Here is a 17,448-nt window from a genome sequence, read left to right as displayed (position 1 = left end):
TGTGTGTGTGTGTGTGTGTGTGTGTGTGTGTGTGTGTGTGTGTGTGTGTAGCAGGCTGATTAGTTTCCATTCAGAGGCATCACTCACACAGAGGTTGACATCTGCTGTCGACACTCAGGAGATGAATGATCCTCCTCCAGACGAAAAGCCTTGACACAACTCTGCACACACCCACACACACACACCCACACACACACACGCACTCTTCCTCATACACACACACACACAAAGACAATGAAGTGATGATAATCCACAGCTTTGGTACATGAATACATATCAGCTGTTTCCAGGATCTTTCCCGAATCACTGTAGATAAAAAAAAGTGGTTCAGCTGCAGTGTGGACATCAAATACTGATAGAATCATATTTCAGTAAACTGAAGTTAGAGTCTTTTTTAAAGTGAACTATTGATGAAAGAGAGCAGAAAAAATTTACACCAGAATCAACATAACTTGCTGTTATAAACTGGCTGTGCTGGCAGGCAGAGAGTGGAGGATTCAGGAAACAGTGATGAACTTAAAAATGAGCATTTGTAGAGCAGGAAACCCAGAACAAGGAGGATCAGGGAAAACTCACACTCAGGAGGGACAACACACTGATCTCAGACAGCGAGGGCACAGGTGAGGTAAAGACAACACACAGAGAACAGCAGTCACCGAAATAAAACAGGAAGAGAGCCACGATACAGAGACAAGGCTAGAGGAACAGACTGAGAACACAGAGGAATGCAAGGACCTCCATAACTCCGTGCTTCTCAAATATTTCCTGTTACGCCCCCCTTAGGAAGAAGAAAACATTTCACGCCCCCCAACTTGCCCCGCGACCATAAATAATATAATTTGCCTATAAAATTGTTATTATAAGTCCATCTTTTAAAGATGACCTTTTTTAAAGAAAAAAAAAGAAAGAAATATAGATTAACCTAAAACATAGTACATGCAGTAGTACTGCAACTCTCTAAACTACTACTACATTTTAAAGTGCATTCATTTGTCTCAAATAAAATAAATCCTTATTTAAACTGTAAAACATTTTTTTGACCAACTTGAACCAACTTTTATTCTGAAAAATAAAATTAAACAAAATCAATCAATAAATTTAAACTGATCAGCAACATTAACTATTCAAGTACAGATCCCCAAAACTCAAATTCAGCCCTTCTCAAATATACAAAGTCAGAGTGAAGCCGAGCGCTACAAACACTCCGTTACATTTCCTTGTCTTAGCTTTTGGGAGACTTTTGTTTGTCCCAGTATCTCCGTCTCATTGTCACTGTTAAATATTTTTTAAATATGGAATAACTGAAGCTGACAACTGAAAGCACCATAAGACGCTTATGTCAAGCATCTTTATCAGGAAGTAAACACAACACATAACACAAAAGAAATAGTGGGAATATAACCCACAGCATAGAACCCTAATCCCAACATAACCCCAAATATAAAACTACAAAGACCTAGAACCCAAAAACTTGTTTCTTTTTAAGGAGGGTAGCATCGCTAATCTGCTGTAACTTCTTTCTTTCTTTAATCACAAATTTAAATAAGCACACGTACTCGGGGTTGAGAGGAGGAAGACACACCAAGACACGGTGTGGGAGAGAGTCAGAGGTGATTAATAACTAATTCCTCCACTGTTTAATTTTTTTAAACTGTATTTCAAACAGTTTGAAATTCTGAGTGCATTTAAAAGCGTCATACATCGTCCGCACAGTTAATGGATCGTCAGTATCAATATTTAATTCAAAGACTCAAAGAAAGCTTTAAGGACTAAAGATTAAACCCAGAGCACAGAGAAACAGCACTTCTCATACTCAGATTCATCTGAGTCCATTTTACTGGAGAGAGGCTCAGAGGGGCATTTCATGTTAGTACAGCAGAGACCAACAGCAGACTTCAACAATTATTCGGGCTTCCTTAAAAATTCTGAACAGATTTCCTGCCTCCATGAAGATGCTTTAGGTGAGCCAGCGTTTTAGCCACACCCCCAGTGGTTGGCGAGTAGTAAGGCTGAACGTGGCACTACCAAAACAATTAGCTAAAAAGCTCTGTGTGGAGCCTCTCTGCACCTGTGCAGCTCGCGTCTGCATTTTCACGTGAATTGCTCAAGGACAACATTCTGCCCTCCCTCCTCTCTATCTCCTCTGTAACAATCTCTGCCTGCGCTCGCGTGCGTGCTGCCACGAGCGTGTGTTGGCGTGTGTTTGCGTCGCGTCTTCCCAATCAAGCATTAAGAGGGAATTAAGGTGTCATTGTTCCTCAGATTTATTAGCTGCAGTCTATTGTGACTCCAGGAGCGAGGGAGCTCCCCCCTCCCTCCGTCCACTCCAGCACACACATAAAAAGCCCTGTTTGAAATACTAATTACACTTTCTGCTGCATTGCAGGGCACTTTGTTTCTGGCTAACGATACGTTCGTGGTACTCTTTCGTGAGGTAGCTGTTAATAGCCTAACGCCTGCAGAGTGGCTTCTCTCAGCCTTCACCTGGTTCTTAATTGACATCGACATGAAGAATCCCCGCCGTCAGGCTGTCCATATTCCACTTCGTCTCCTGCTGAAAGTGGCTCGGTACTAGGGTTGCCAACTCCCTGAAAAATAAATAAGGGACACCTCGTGGCCATGGCCGGGGCACCCCGTTTTTTTTCTTCTTTCCCGTTTTGTTGGTTTTTTTTTTTTGTGTGTGAAATTATTTTTTAACCATTTGACTTGAATTTGATTTAAGCAGATGCATATTCTTTGTGATATGACCATATGGGAAACAAATGATCATTTAGCCATTTATTTTTAGCTCAAAATGACAACATTAACAGAGTAAAACAGGTCTCTTTCTTACACAGAAGCCTGTCATGCTTACCTTTTGAGAATATAAGTAAATCTTTCTTTAAAAGAACTCTGTCCTGCTTAACTTAAAATTATATAAATTAATAGAAAGCAATAGAACGAAAAATATTCTTGTAACAGTGCACATATAGTGCATTTAGTACAATTGGCTTCAGTTGAGGTATTATTTCAGCTTTTCTAATGCTAATCAGCTGCTCCTGTTTGTAAACCTGCTTGTTCCCATGATTACGCATCATAACTCATCATCATTATTCATCTCTGTATTACTTTTATGTATTAGTGATCTATTTGTTGTAATCATCTATCCTTGCAGTTGTTTATTACACAAAATAAATTATATTATCACACTTCTGGCCACATAGCGCTGATATTCACTGCACATGCCCATATTAACCTTAACCAGAGGGTTTAAAAAAAACAAACCAGTGTTTACATACCATATCTGCTTCTGCCGTGGCCTGGTGGACAAGAAATTGGTTAAGGGTTCCCCGAGCTTTCACGCCCCTCATGTTCTTCATGTGCCCACCATTAGAAGCATCCCTATGGAAAAAGTGCGCCGGCACACAGTGCAGTGCGCTTTAAAGGTGTTATCGTGCATTTTCCCAGCCAGGTGTTTTCCTTTTCCCATTCCTCCCTGTACTTTTGCAGCCTTTTTTTTCTTTCTCTGAGCGAACAAACATTGCTGCTGTAATGCTGGGCTTACACTGTGCGATTTTTGGCCCATTTTGAGACGATTTTTGAGTCGTGCGACCGATTTGGTGATCGGCCCGATTTTGGCCTTCATCGTGCATCGTGTAGTATACTTGGGGTAACGAGAAGCGATTAACACCTCGAGCAGCTCCCGATCATCAATCGCTCGTGAGGGTGCTCACACTGCTCACGCGCAAACACGTAGACGTCGGTGAAAAAGACGTTGCAGCACGGTAGTGCTGCGTGTGATCTGGACACAAGCGATGGAGGCACAACTTGTAGAACTTTGGAAAGCTCATCCGAGCCTTTTCGATGTGGCCTCACAAAATGATCACGACCACAACAACCGTGAAAATAGTTGGATTTACATTGCTGCTCATTCACAGCTGCCTGATCAATGTTTTTCATTAGCAATTTAGCAAAGTTGATGGTGGTGGTGTGTCTGTGTGAGTGAAAGACAGAGAGAGAGAGGGAGCGACATATAATTACATTTACTCAGTTACATTTACTTACAGTACAATTTTTGGCTACTCTCCCTACCTCTGGTTTTTGTGCATGTCTGTCTTGAAAAAGAGATCTCCATCTCAGTGAGATGACCTGTTTCAATACAGGATTTAATGATAACAGTAATGATAATAATAATATTAATAACTTGCCACAAAGTTGAGAGTGGTTAGTTTGACTCTTTACAGGCGCGTCGCTGCCACGTCTTCCCTCGCGCGTCTTCCCTCGCAGCTTCAGCTGTGGCTGAATGAATCTGGCTGTTTATCATAGCAAACATTCCTAAAACTAAAACTCTGAACGAGGACCTGACAGAATCTTCTCCTTTAGCATAGCTGTCTTCACCGTTAAATTGCCTTCACTGTTCAGGAACAATGCATTTTCACTTTTGATATTTCCACATTTGCAGTTTATAGAGGCAGACAGGAGACAGCGAAGCAGGTAGAGCGCAGTTAAGGAAATGCGAGCCAATCAGAATGAGTTCTGAGCAGGTGTTTAAAACAGGTTACAGGTTGGTTTTGTGATCAATACGAGTTTTGAAATATTTAAAGAGCGGGCGTGCTGGTTCTTCTTTGTTGGTGCGTCTCTGATTCTCAGTCAGGCCGAGAAGACGGAGTGTGATGTAGTACAGAAACATGTAAACCTACATACATGCCACCTCTGTTGCAGGGGATGAGTGAATTTACAGATTTAAACACACACACATGAATGGTGTGAGTTCATGTACAGTGTTAAGTACAGCAGAGACACACACATCTTCCACACAGTGAGATATGGGCCTGGCTGAATAATTTCAATCTTCTTATCAGATAGAAAATATGGACAGCACTTAAAAGCTCTGAAGTGTATCACAGCTATAAATCAAGTTCACCCCCCTCCTCCTCCTGCTGTCGTCATTCTCTCCTTCCCTCTTGTATCTTCCACTCCTCCTCATCCCTCTCTCCTCTCGCTCTATCCTCAAGTTTCTCCGACTTTCCACTTGACATCCTTCTTCTCCTCGGTCACTCCCTCCTTTCACTCCTCCTCTCTCCAGTCTTTTAGGGTTAACTCTAACTGATGAGGCCACCGTGCATTGATCGTCTTTGATTAAATGGATCTTCGGCCATCTCGCTCTCTGTGGTTTATTATGAGACCCAGTGTGCTCATTACATTACAGAGAGGCAGAGGGACACGGTTACTGTTGCTACAGTGCTGCAATGCAAATAAACCCACTGCAGTCTGCATTTTAAATGCTAGAATTTCAGATTTGAAAATAATGTTTAACCTTTAACAGACCATATATAACAACCAGCCTGTTTACCATTTACTGTCATCCAGAGATGAAAACCAAAGCATTACAGCTATCACTGTTAGGACCCTGGCGTGGCTAACTAGCATAAGCATAATGCTTAGCATACCATTACTTATCCATCCATCTTCTCCTGCTGATCTGGGTCCGGGTCAAAGGGGCAGTAGACTTAGCAGAGGAGCACAGCACTAGGACATCCTGAAACACCTCATGGCAGAGACAAGGCATCCTGGTCAGTGTGGAGAAGCAGCAGATACCCTACGGAGGGTGTATCTACCCAGAGCTCATGGTAGCATGTGAGGACAGCAGATTAACCATTAAGGCTTTAGTTTCACACTCAGCTTCACCACAGCACACCAGTACAACCAGTCTACATCACCACAGAAAATAAACCTTTACATTTGATTTACAAGTTGTGCTAACAAAAATGTTTAATTAGCTAACTTCAGGTGTCGGTAAGGTATCACAGAGGCATTCAAACTGATATTAGATGATGTCTCTGTATGTGTTTACAAGCAAAGACACTTTTCAGATGATAAAATATTCCCAAATCTCGTGCAGTGATGTGGTGATGTGGTGATGTGGACTGGCTGTACTGGTCTGCTGTGGTGAAGAGAGAGCCGAGTGTGGAAGTAAAGCTGTGCAGCTATGCTGCTGTGACCAAAAGAATGAGATACAAGTGCAGCAGACTCACTGTGAGCCAGTTTTGACAGGATTGGACAGATAACTGGTCTCAATGATCCTGTTTGTTGGAGTCAGTTTTTACTGCAGGAAACCACAAAAACAGCAGCTGCACAGTTTTGCTGTTGATTTCAAACATTTCATTTAAGAATTGTTATGATGAACTTACAATAAGAGGTTTGTCATGTCACATCTGTCAAATCAGTTCTGATGATGTTTCATCTGGACACACCTTCTTCTTCCCGAGACTCCGTCAATGTCAAACCCAGAAAATGTAGTTTGCTCTCACGAACAGTAGAAACGAATGCAGTGTTCATCTAGGATCTACAGTGAGAGTGGACCGCATCTTTTTCTGGAACAAAGCAATACGCGTCAGATAACTGAGTGAAAATATAACCAGGATAAAAAACACAAACAGGAACCGAGACCAAAATTTCTCAACTTTTAAGGGTGTTTGCTTCCAGGTTTGTACAAAGTATGGATGATGTCAGAAATAATGTCATGAATACTTTTTTATTTATTCCAAATAAACTCCAGACTGCATCCTGTAAACAGAAAAAGATGAATGACTGTCTCATGTAAAACCAGACTGACTCTGTGATTTTTGAGATCAGGCCTCTGTGGGGGTTCTCGCCATCTGCTGTAGGATTTACACCTTTTCTTGTGTCTGCAGAAGCTTCTTTCTGTCGGGCTCTATGTTCGAGACCACAGTGATGCTGCTGAATGAATTCGGATAAGTATCTAAAAATCTAAAGTGCCTAAAACTAAAGCACAGTGTGTACTTGTACTGCTGTGCAGTGTAGTACAGCATGAGCAAAGGGATTAGGAGAAGTAGGTCCTGACTCCATTCTTCCTAATCTCTGCACTCCCTTTTCACGGCAGCATGCTGTGAGCATAAACATCCAGAGCTTCCCCTCAAAAGGATGAGCAGTGCTTCTGGCAGGTACAACAAGGGAAACGCATCAGCGGGCTTTTAACAGCACACTGCATGTAGTGCGCTGACTTAAGAAGGCAACAAAGTCAAGTTAAAGTGCTGCTTTGTGAGGAGATGTAGGACAAAAATATCCAGCTCACGGTCCTACGTTGCGACAAAGACAAATAAATTCATTTTTCTACACAGACACAACAAGCGTGCCGGAGAAACACTCAGACGGATAAGATGGACGTGACTGTTTGATCACTGATTTATGAAGATGTGTCCAACTCCGAGCTTCCTGAATGAGTGAAAAAAGGCAGAGTGCTTGTGCCTGTTGGGGAATAACAGAGTTGGTCATGATTGTGGGAGTTATTCACAGATGTACTTTTCCAAAACCAACAATCCAGCAAACTGGCCTGCTTCAGTCAGCATTTAGGCAGATGTACAGAGAAGAAAATGCAAACGTCTCAATGGAGCCATCTTCGTTTGGAGTGGAACCGTCTGAGAGTACACACCGTTACTCCCCGTAGTTAAATAATTAGTGCTTTCCCTCCTCTGTCATACAGTTGTCGGGTTTCAGCTGACCACTTTAGCCTTTTCTAAAATAAAACTGAACAGCCAAAAGTAGCAGGATGCTGCAGGACATAAAGCTCATGTAAAGATGAGCACAACGCTGATGCAGCCGTTATAACAGATGTGTCTTCAGTGCAGCTGATATGAAGCTTGGCTCAGGTCACCAGATACTTTCAGAGCATCTTTTCTTTACACTTTAAACTCCAGAGGTGACCTCCAGGGCTGGAAATGAAGCCAACAGCTGCAATTCCTCTACTGTCCACTAGAGGCTCCAGCAGTGAGTCAGTCTCCATAGACTGTTGAACCTTTGCAGCAGAAATAAGCATGTTTACAGCCTGATGCTGTTTTTGTCTTTAAAGATAATTTCTTTCGTCACGACACCTGCAGAGGGACAGAACTCACCTGTTTAACTTGGACTGTAAACAGGATATTTTGAATATTTTTATTGAGCTGCTGGTTTTGATAAACCTGATTATTCCTGGTTGTGTTTAGCTGCTGATGGATTGTTAAACACAATGCCTCATCTTCTCTTTCTTGGACTAAAATAAACTGTGCACTTTGTCCTCTTAGAGTGATGAAAAATGCTGCTGTGCTGTGAAGATGGAAATGATTCGCTCCTCTTCACACTCTGTGAGTGGCAGGCTGAATCCCAAACCTCCTCCTGGGTTTGTTTTCAGATGTGCCACATGTTTGGCTTCCTTTGATATTTGGCGAGCCCCCGTACGTCTCTCTGATTTTCTGCTTTGGCTTAGCATGAGCGCTGAAGGAAGATGACATTTTGTCTCAAAGACGTCAGCATCGTCTCTGTGGCTCATCCTTTTTTCAGTCTGAGAGCTCCTTCCTTCCTTCTCTTACTCTCCCCCTCGCTCTTGTTTCCTTGCTTCCTCCAATCTGTGCTTGTTGTTCTTTTAATTTACCCTCCGTCTCATCATTTCCACCTGTTCTTCAAGGAGATGTGCCTTTGCCAATGTTTAATGTGCCCTTTCAAATGAAGATAATCGAGAATTCAGTAACACTCTTCGGTGATAATGGAACCGCACTGCCTCTGGGAAACTGATGAAAGAACATTTTGCTTTTGTTTAAACATTGACCAGCGTCGTTTCTTTTTCCTGGAATCAGCGCTGTGTGCTTTATGTGTTGCAAGTTCAATCATTCTCCAAATGAGATTTCCGTGTGATAATGGAACACCTACCGACACAAAATGACTGGCTCCATGAATATAAAGCTGTGGAGAGAAAGTCTTATGCGTGTCGTAAGCCATCTCATTAAAAACCAAACCAGTTGCTTTAAAAAACGCTAAAGATAAGAACAGCAAAAATGGGCACTGTTACTTTTACATGCCATGATCTGTGACCACCATCTCTTGCTCTGAAACTGAACTCAGGGCTTGTGGTTAATTTGGTGATTCTTCGGGTTTTCTCTCTGTTATTGACACAGAATTTAAAGTTAATCCCTTAATTCCATAATCCCTGATGACTCCGATGTTTAAACTGCACCATGCACTGCCCATCTGCAAGCCACTTTGCAACCCACCTCGTCCCTCTGAAACACACTGAAGTAGAATACACGAGACAAGGTTGCAGGACTCTTCATGACGATAACGAAGATGATTGGTGTTGCGAGAGGGTGTACTTAATAATCAGGCCCCATGTTATCTTAATGACCTTATAGTACCATATCACTCCATTTGACCAAGGGGTGGCTGTAGCTCAGGCGGTAGAGCAGGTCATCTATTGATCGAAAGATTCGAGGTTCGATTCCTGGCTTCCCCTAGTCTGCATTAACCCCAAATTGCTCTCTGATGCATCCATCAGAGTATGAATGTGTGTGAATGTTACTTAGAACAATGTGCTTGTGTGAATGGGTGAATGCATAATGCAAGTTGTGTAAAGCGCTTTGAGTGCTCAGAAGAGTAGAAAAGTGCTATATGAGAACCAGTCCGTTTACCATCACTTTGCTCTCACACTGCAGGCTTACTTGTTGTTCCTAGAGTATTTAAAAGTAGAATGGGAGGCAGAGCCTTCAGTTTTCAGGCCCCTCTTGTGTGGAACCAGCTTCCAGTTTGGATTCGGGAGACAGACAGTATTTCTACTTTTAAGATTAGACTTCCCTGACCACCCTGGCATCTTTCCTGCATGCGCCCTGCACATCAACAGCACAAGCTAAAGGGTCCACACAGTTCTATAAAATACAACACCAGTGGGTTTTGATGTGTTAGTATGTGATCAGCTGAGACAAGAATGTGTTAATAGTAATTAAGCTGGTGTGCTCACTCAAAGCAGCAGTAACAGGACATTTGTCACCCTCACCCTTCTCTTTCTTCTCATTCGACAGGACGAGCCCAAAGAAACTGCTGTCCTTTCTCATATCTTCTGCTCTCTCTGTTGTCTCATATCTCTTCGCCCACAAACTCCGACCTCATCAAAGACACTTCTTTGTCCCCCACCTCCCAGGTAAATTCACCTGTATCGAGGCTCGTTTCCACCTGGAGCGTCAGATGGGTTACTACCTGATCCAGATGTACATCCCCTCTCTGCTCATAGTCATATTGTCCTGGGTTTCCTTCTGGATCAACATGGACGCCGCGCCCGCCCGGGTGGGCCTGGGCATCACCACCGTGCTGACCATGACCACGCAGAGCTCCGGTTCAAGAGCGTCTCTGCCCAAGGTGAGGACAAATCACTCGTTATTGTAGTCTGCTTGGACTTCATGAACATACCTTATTTCTAATTCATTTATTCCTGGACTCTTAGAGAGCAGCTTTGCATGATTCACAGTTTAAAATAATCCTTCCTCAGTGCTTGTCTGAAACAAGCTGTTTTAGCTCCTCCCCCTTACAATGACCTTCCATCTGATTGTCTTCCCCTTCCATATGGAAGGTATTAACAGCAGGAGGGTGCAGCTTTTACACTCATAGCCAGGTGCCTGAGAATACAATATTATCATATAGACGTCATACAGAGGTACGAGTAGAAAGAAACTGTAACGCTCGAGGTTTTGGCTCATTATTGGAAACTGGAACAGCAGACAGGAAATAAGAAACAGCAGAACGGAGCCACTTTAAAGGTTTGTATTCCTTAACCCTGTAACATTTCACAGGGTTGTGTGACTTTTTGAGACCTCTGTGTCATTAATTATTTTTTTTCCTAAAAACTGCAAAAATACATAAAAATAATAATAAATAAAAACATTTTAAAAAAACCCATAAAACTCCTATATCAAGAATTTTATTCATATGATAGCTTGTAATGATGACATACAAGAAAGCTGCAGGATAATCACAGAATTAGCTATTTTATGCCTTTTATGTTCCAGTCCAGTGTTTATAATAAGCTAATATTCTACTGCTTCTTCTTCAGTACTTAACTCTGTATAAAGACAGAAACAAAATCATCTTATTCCTGTGATGAACTTTCAGGTTTGAGCTGATAGTTTATCCGTAAGCTTATTTTCACATCTGTTGACTTTTACCTTTACAGATATTGTTTTTCATCCGTCACACCCCCAAAAACACCAAAACAAAGTAAAATATGAAGCAACGGCAGGAAGAATTTGTATGCATGACGTGCCGTTTAATGACAGATGTCTTTTCATCCCTGTTGGAAGGAAGGCCTACAGCTTTTTCTGATAATTAAGGGACATAAATGACAGAGGCAGTGACAAAGACGATGTAGACAGAGAGGAATTAATTGAAGAAAAGTTGGAATGAAGGGAAAAGATAAATCAATGGGAGGGAAAGAAAAATTTCCTTTTCCCTGACAAATTAGAGACAGAGTGGAGGGAAGTCGAGAGGCAGACAGATGGAGGGATGAAAGAAGGAAGAATTAAAAAAAAGACCTTTAACAAAGAAGGTTCAAGGAGACAAAAATGGAGACAATATGTTTTAGAAAGCGAGAGGAATCTTTTACTGTCAGGGATTTTCAGATTAAAGTGAAAAAATGGTCAGGGTCTGCGTGAGCTAGTAGGATTGTATAATTACGTCCAGGAAAGCTGTAATCCCCAACACAAACACACACACACACACACACACACACACACACACACACACACACACACATATACACACTCTGTTGACATTAGGTGCTTCATGCGCTCTAAAAATTGAACAAGTGAACCATGATTCCTCTGCAGTTCAGCTGTCACAATAATGATCACACAGCACAGCTGAGCTTAGGTGGGCATGCTGCTCCCTCCCTCACACACACACACAGACACACAGTGTTCTGTGAGTGTTCTCACAGTGTTCTGTGTGCGATTGATAGCAGACACACACACACACACACACACATATGGCTCTCTTCAGATGTTTCTGCTGCAGCTTGTCAGATCAGAGCAGATGGAAGTGGACACGAGGCGAGATCTCTGCTCAGCTGATCATGCTGTCCATATACAGCACAGTACACACACAGTATGACTCTCTCCACGTCTACTTATCGTACCATTATTGGGACACATGTTGTTGTACCCTCTAAGCCCCAGCCACAGACCTGGGACGGCTGCAGTTCACCTGTAGCAGTGGACTTTCAGAGAGGGGCTGACTTCACTGATTCAGATGAGGGCGCTCTCATCTCAGGGCTGCAGATCCTTTTTGTGAGAAAGTACAGACGTCGCAGAAATATGCAGACGTTTCCTTCGGTTCTGCTGCTGCCAGGATACAAACAGCGGCTATGAGCGTTACGGCCCCAACCGAAAGACAAGGAACCAGGAGAGGTGGGGTTGGCGTAAGCTTCTCAGCAAAACTGACTGCACGCCTCTGTCTCCACGTCTTCACTTTTATTTCCTTTGCCTTCTCTGCTCAGTTAGTTTTAAGCCCCTGAAAAATGTCTGATCAGGTTTAGGAACAGCTTGAATACATAATAACCCAGCGTGTTGTGACACGTGCGTTTAAATTTCTGAACAAGCATCCCTCTGTGGGGAGCCAGGACCGAGACCTCAGTACCAGGTTATGAAAACTTTGAGCCCCTTCTCTGACACATCAGGGATGATAACTGGCTGTGTGGAAACTACATCCTTCTTTAGTATTTATGATGATATTTCTTTTCTGTCTCTCAGTGAAGAAAGGATCGATGCATTGATCTTCTGACAGGGAGCTCAGTTGTGTGATGCTGCATGCATGAACAGCTGATGCCCCGTCAGAAACCTTCAGTCCAGTCGTGACTCGATGCTGAGGAAGCCCCTCTCAGAGTTCTCAGAGTGCTGCTGAGTCAGCAGAACTGTGCTGGAAATCTGAACAGGTGAAGGATGACTGCGGGGAGATCTGTTAATCCAAGTTTAATGTCAACTTTGGTGAAATTAAAAAAGAAGGATGGTCAGATTATCTTACATTACAGATTAGCACAGAAAAAAACATCATCTGTTCAGTACTGAAAGATGATCTATCCATCCATCATTCCCACATTTTCCCGTTCCATGCACGTTGTATTCCACTAGCCCACTTCTCAGTTTGTCCTCTCATCCTGAAGACTTGATATGGAGCTTGCTGATCGGGCCACATATGAACCGGTATGCTTCAGTTATCTGTCGCTTTTATCAGGATGAGGTTAGCCTGGGGACATTTTGTAGATGCGTGAAAGGATTGAAACTCCAATCTGTTGTTCCCAAGTGTTCACACTAGACTATCCAGCTACTCTACTCACGTGCCCCAAACGATTTCCAAGCTACCCCATGCCTTGAATCCCTCTGTGAGTGGGTCACACAAAGACGGGTAGAAGCTAGGCGTCGCCTCCACCCACACGGGCTACGTCAGCAGTACGTCACTGTGCTGTGCTGACCACGTTCCTCTCTCACGCTGATGTCACAGCAATGGAGGGTGCTATCTGGACCAAAACAACCATGTCTGATGCCTGAGTTTTAGGCTCCTGTGGATTATTCTTACACACATTTTTACCTCATTATTTCAACCTGTGGAAACATTCAATGCAATATGATTATGGCAGAAAATAAGGGAAAATCCCCCCTCAGTATTCCAGACACTTGCTCAGTCTGTCAGCACTTTCAGCTCACGGCCCGCCACTACTTCTTCTTCTTCTTCTTTTTTGATCCTTGCCCTATGAAGCATGAGTACAGTAACGCCGCCTAAGCTGCTCAGCAGGTCGCTACTGCTCAGTTTGTCTGTCAGGAGCTTTCAGCCTCACACAGATCATACTGCAGCACCGAGCTAACAGTCGCCTGTGGACACAGTAAAAACACACGAGTCACTCTCAGGATGTAGAGCGTGAGTTTAGTGTGCTTCAGTCCTGCCAGATTTCATAGCTAAGCAGAGTCTGCGAGAGCTAATTTAAGAAATCTGTACCAGCAGCATAAGGAAAACTGTGGTCACTCATAACGCTTCATGTTGGCAGTAAAACAAAAACAGCATCAGGAAATAAAGTGTTGTCCAACAGTGTGGTGCAGACTCTCTCTCCATCTGCTTCATTTACCTCACTTAATGCTCTGCCTTCCCAGAATCAGCACCAGAGAAGGCACTATTTTAGAGAAGGGGTCATTCAAAAGCTTCTTTTACTTCTGGATCTGCTCAAGTTTATGAACATAACCATACAGTCCAAAATAAAGCAGCACAGGAACCAAAGCTGACCTCTAAAATCGTCCATGCTGATTTTATGAGTATGTATGAAAAGGTAATGTGTGTGCTGGGCAGGATTTGAAGATTGTTTCTACTGCTTCACACAAAGGAGGAAAAGCTTCTTTCAGTGTCTGTGAAATCATTTTTGTGGGAGAGTCATCCCCGTCTCTCTGGCTGGATGACCATCACCACTGAGCGTTGAGGCCTCTCGGCAGCTCGGGGAGGGAGTCGCTCAGGCGTTCGAAGATAAACGTTTTCATGAACGGCACAAACGAGCACGAATCACAGCGAGGTCGAACGGCGATGATAAGCACTCTGTGTTTGTGTAAAGTGATCCAAAGTCATAGTTTAATTGGATTTTAAACGGCTGATTGTGGGCTTCCTCTCTGCGAGACAGACCAGGTTCTCCCTCTCAGGCTGCACGCTGTAATTGCGTTTGGAGATGAAGAGTTGTAATGACAGGCCGGGCGAATGCACTCGAATAAAGGTACTTGGCGGGCAGATAGCAATCATACAATGATCCAACCAGACTTCATTTAGCCCGTGTTATCTGGACAGTCCTCGCCCTGGCCGTCTTGCTGTAATTTCACTGGTTCTGTGAGCTAGTTGGGCCCAGTGTTGTGTTTTACGTGCACCTGGCTGTGCATGCAGTCAGGTAAATTTAATAATGTAGTGAAAGCACCTTAACCTCGTAGTCTAAGCTCAAGACAGTGGAAATACCTTTACACGTATGCCTTTATTGCGATAAAGATACAGAGCATCACTCATTCCTGTGCACTCAGATATTGCAGACAAATGTATAAATGAGTACAGATTATCAGACCACTATGAAATTAAAGTATTTTAATGTATTTGGATGCTTAGATTATTTTACTTTTGCACACAGAAATCAAATTATTTCGCAAAAAACAAAAACTACCAGGGTAATGATTACCCCTGAAGCTAACAGTCCATTTTGCTGGATAACAGCCTGCAGTCATCTACTGCAGTCTTCACTCCTCTCCTCAGTAATCCCAGCCTGTTCTTCTTGGGAGAACCTCTCGGGCTCAATGAAAAGGTCAGTTTTTCAGGAGCAATAATATTCACCCTGTTCACTGTTGTTTTTTCTGAAATCATTCTGCTATTGTGTGCAAACTGGAAACATTTATGCTTTCTGAAGGAAACCAGTATGTTTATAAAATCCTTTTCCTCTGTTAAAAAGCACTTCGCCAAAATCTTCACATTTCATTGGGGAAACAGCTTATTTGGATTTTTAGGTCGTTTGTTTGAGTGACCAGGGGAAGCTCTATAAGAACGGCGTATTGCTTCAACAATAGCTTACACTGATCGGTAACACTTACTAAAGTCCCAGTACCCTGCTGCCAGATAAAAACATACACCAACCATAACTTGACTGCCATAATTCAGTTCAGTTTTATTTATACAACGCCAAATATAAGCGACAACAACAGTCACCTCAAGGCGCTTTATCCTGTAAGGTAGACCCTACAATAATACATACAGAGAAAACCCCAACAATCATATGACCCCCTGTGAGCAAGCACTTTGGCGACAGTGGGAAGGAAAAACTCCCTTTTAACAGGAAGAAACCTCCGACAGAACAAGGCTCAGGGAGACGCGGGGCCATCTGCTGCGACCGGTTGGGGTGAGAGAAGGAAGACATGATAAAAGACATGCTGGGGAAGATAACTCTGAATATTAACGGCCCCACAAATTGTTGCAGTCTTTGATTTAACCTCCTAAGACCCGAAGTCTTCCGTGGCATGCCTTTTTAATTACTCTTTGATCTTTGGGCATATTGGGACCCGATGAATGTAAAAGCAAAGAATTACCATATATATATTTTTTTTTTACCTGATTTTTGTTTCTAAAAGAAATGAGATCCACATATGAGAATATTTGTTTAAAACTTCGATAGAACAGTGGCAGTATATTGTCCTCGTAAGTGGATATTAGGCCGCTGTAGGGCAAGGTTTAGTATTTTGGTCTAGACAACCCAAAATGTAATGTCCACATATGTGGACGCCAGGTCCTAGGAGGTTAAATACACACTGTCACCCATCAGTCAGTGAACATCTGTTGTGAAACCTCGAGTTGAGGGGTGCAGCCAGCTGTGGTCACAGTCCAGTGATCATACCCTGGTTTATCTTTCTGTCCTAATAATGATTTTAACTTATCAAATTTACTGAAAGTAGCTGAGCTGAAAGTATGATAAAGTATGGCGAGTGTTTACTGAGATCAGGTTAGCAGTAGGCTCAGTTTCTGACTTTGATACAAGCAGAGGACACACGGGTTCACTTTTTCCTTTTCAGACTTTATGCATTAAAGTCTTTTTGGAGGGTAAATGAAACATTATAAAATAAAGTGGAAAAATTAGCAGAAAATACCAAATTTCAAACGAAGGGAGCGTCTCCTGAGATCTAAAACCACAGAGCTGAAAATAAAAAATAATGTATTTGTTCCCACATATATCATCTGATTTATGCACTCATTGTCAGTACAATGAGTGCATAAATCACACTTATCTGCATCAGTTACAGCAATAAATGTTCCTTTATGAACGCTTATTTTCATGTCGCAGGAGCATCATTTGGTGTAAATTGGTCATTTGAGAAAACATTTGGAGTTTAAAGTCATGAACTGAAAATGAAGCCGACAAACTTTCTCTAATCGACTGCCTCCAGCCTCAAACCAAACAGGGTGAAATGATCTTTAGATGCTCGTTAGATTTTATTAGGGTTTCTTTTTTTTATCAGCAAGTCAGACACGACGCACAGAGACCCTCTGACAGCCTCTTCTTTCCCATCTCCACTAACAGGTGTCGTACGTAAAAGCCATCGATATCTGGATGGCCGTCTGTCTGCTGTTTGTGTTCTCGGCCCTGCTCGAGTACGCCGCCGTCAACTTCATCGCCCGCCAGCACAAGGAGCTGCTGCGCTTCAGACGGAGGCGACGACACATGAAGGTGAGCCGCCTTGAGCGTCCATGGCACGGCCTCACCTTTAAATTCATGCATTTTTACATCTCCGCACCGAGTCTGTCCTTCATGCAGAACTTTGATGAGTTATATTCAAGACTTAGAATTTGTTCATATCACAGAGGTGTCTCTGAATAATCATAAAATTAATACAAATCATTTTGGGCTTCTGCTTTTTGTTCTTGACCTGATTTGGATTAACAGAAAGGGATCTTTGGAGAGGAAATATGAAACCAAAGTTGTTTTATTGATGGTCAGTTATTTCACCAGTCCCAGCACGAACCGAAGCACGAGAGAAACTAATATTTTAGATCTACAAATGTGCAGTTTTTACAGATAAAAATGGAAACTTACTTTCAACGCAAGAAAACAGTGTGTGTGTGTGTGTGTGTGTGTGTGTGTGTGTGTGTGTGTGTGTG

General features: G+C 42.7%; 1 protein-coding gene across 6 annotated transcripts in view; it reads left to right on the top strand.

The window, feature by feature from the left end:
• glra1 (glycine receptor, alpha 1) overlaps positions 1-17,448 on the top strand; it is a 118,303-nt gene that overhangs the window by 76,962 nt on the left and 23,893 nt on the right. For all 6 annotated transcript variants that reach the window (XM_005741237.2, XM_005741236.2, XM_005741235.2 and 3 more), the window contains 2 exons: positions 9,944-10,158; positions 16,871-17,017. In XM_005741237.2, coding sequence (XP_005741294.1) covers positions 9,944-10,158; positions 16,871-17,017 — 362 coding nt within the window. The remainder of the gene's footprint in view (positions 1-9,943; positions 10,159-16,870; positions 17,018-17,448) is intronic.

The sequence above is a fragment of the Pundamilia nyererei genome, unplaced genomic scaffold (genome assembly GCF_000239375.1).
Source record: "Pundamilia nyererei isolate P.nyererei 1_Seehausen unplaced genomic scaffold, PunNye1.0 scaffold00108, whole genome shotgun sequence".
In the NCBI taxonomy this organism is placed as follows: domain Eukaryota; kingdom Metazoa; phylum Chordata; class Actinopteri; order Cichliformes; family Cichlidae; genus Pundamilia; species Pundamilia nyererei.
This window is presented reverse-complemented; position numbering and strand designations above follow the sequence as displayed.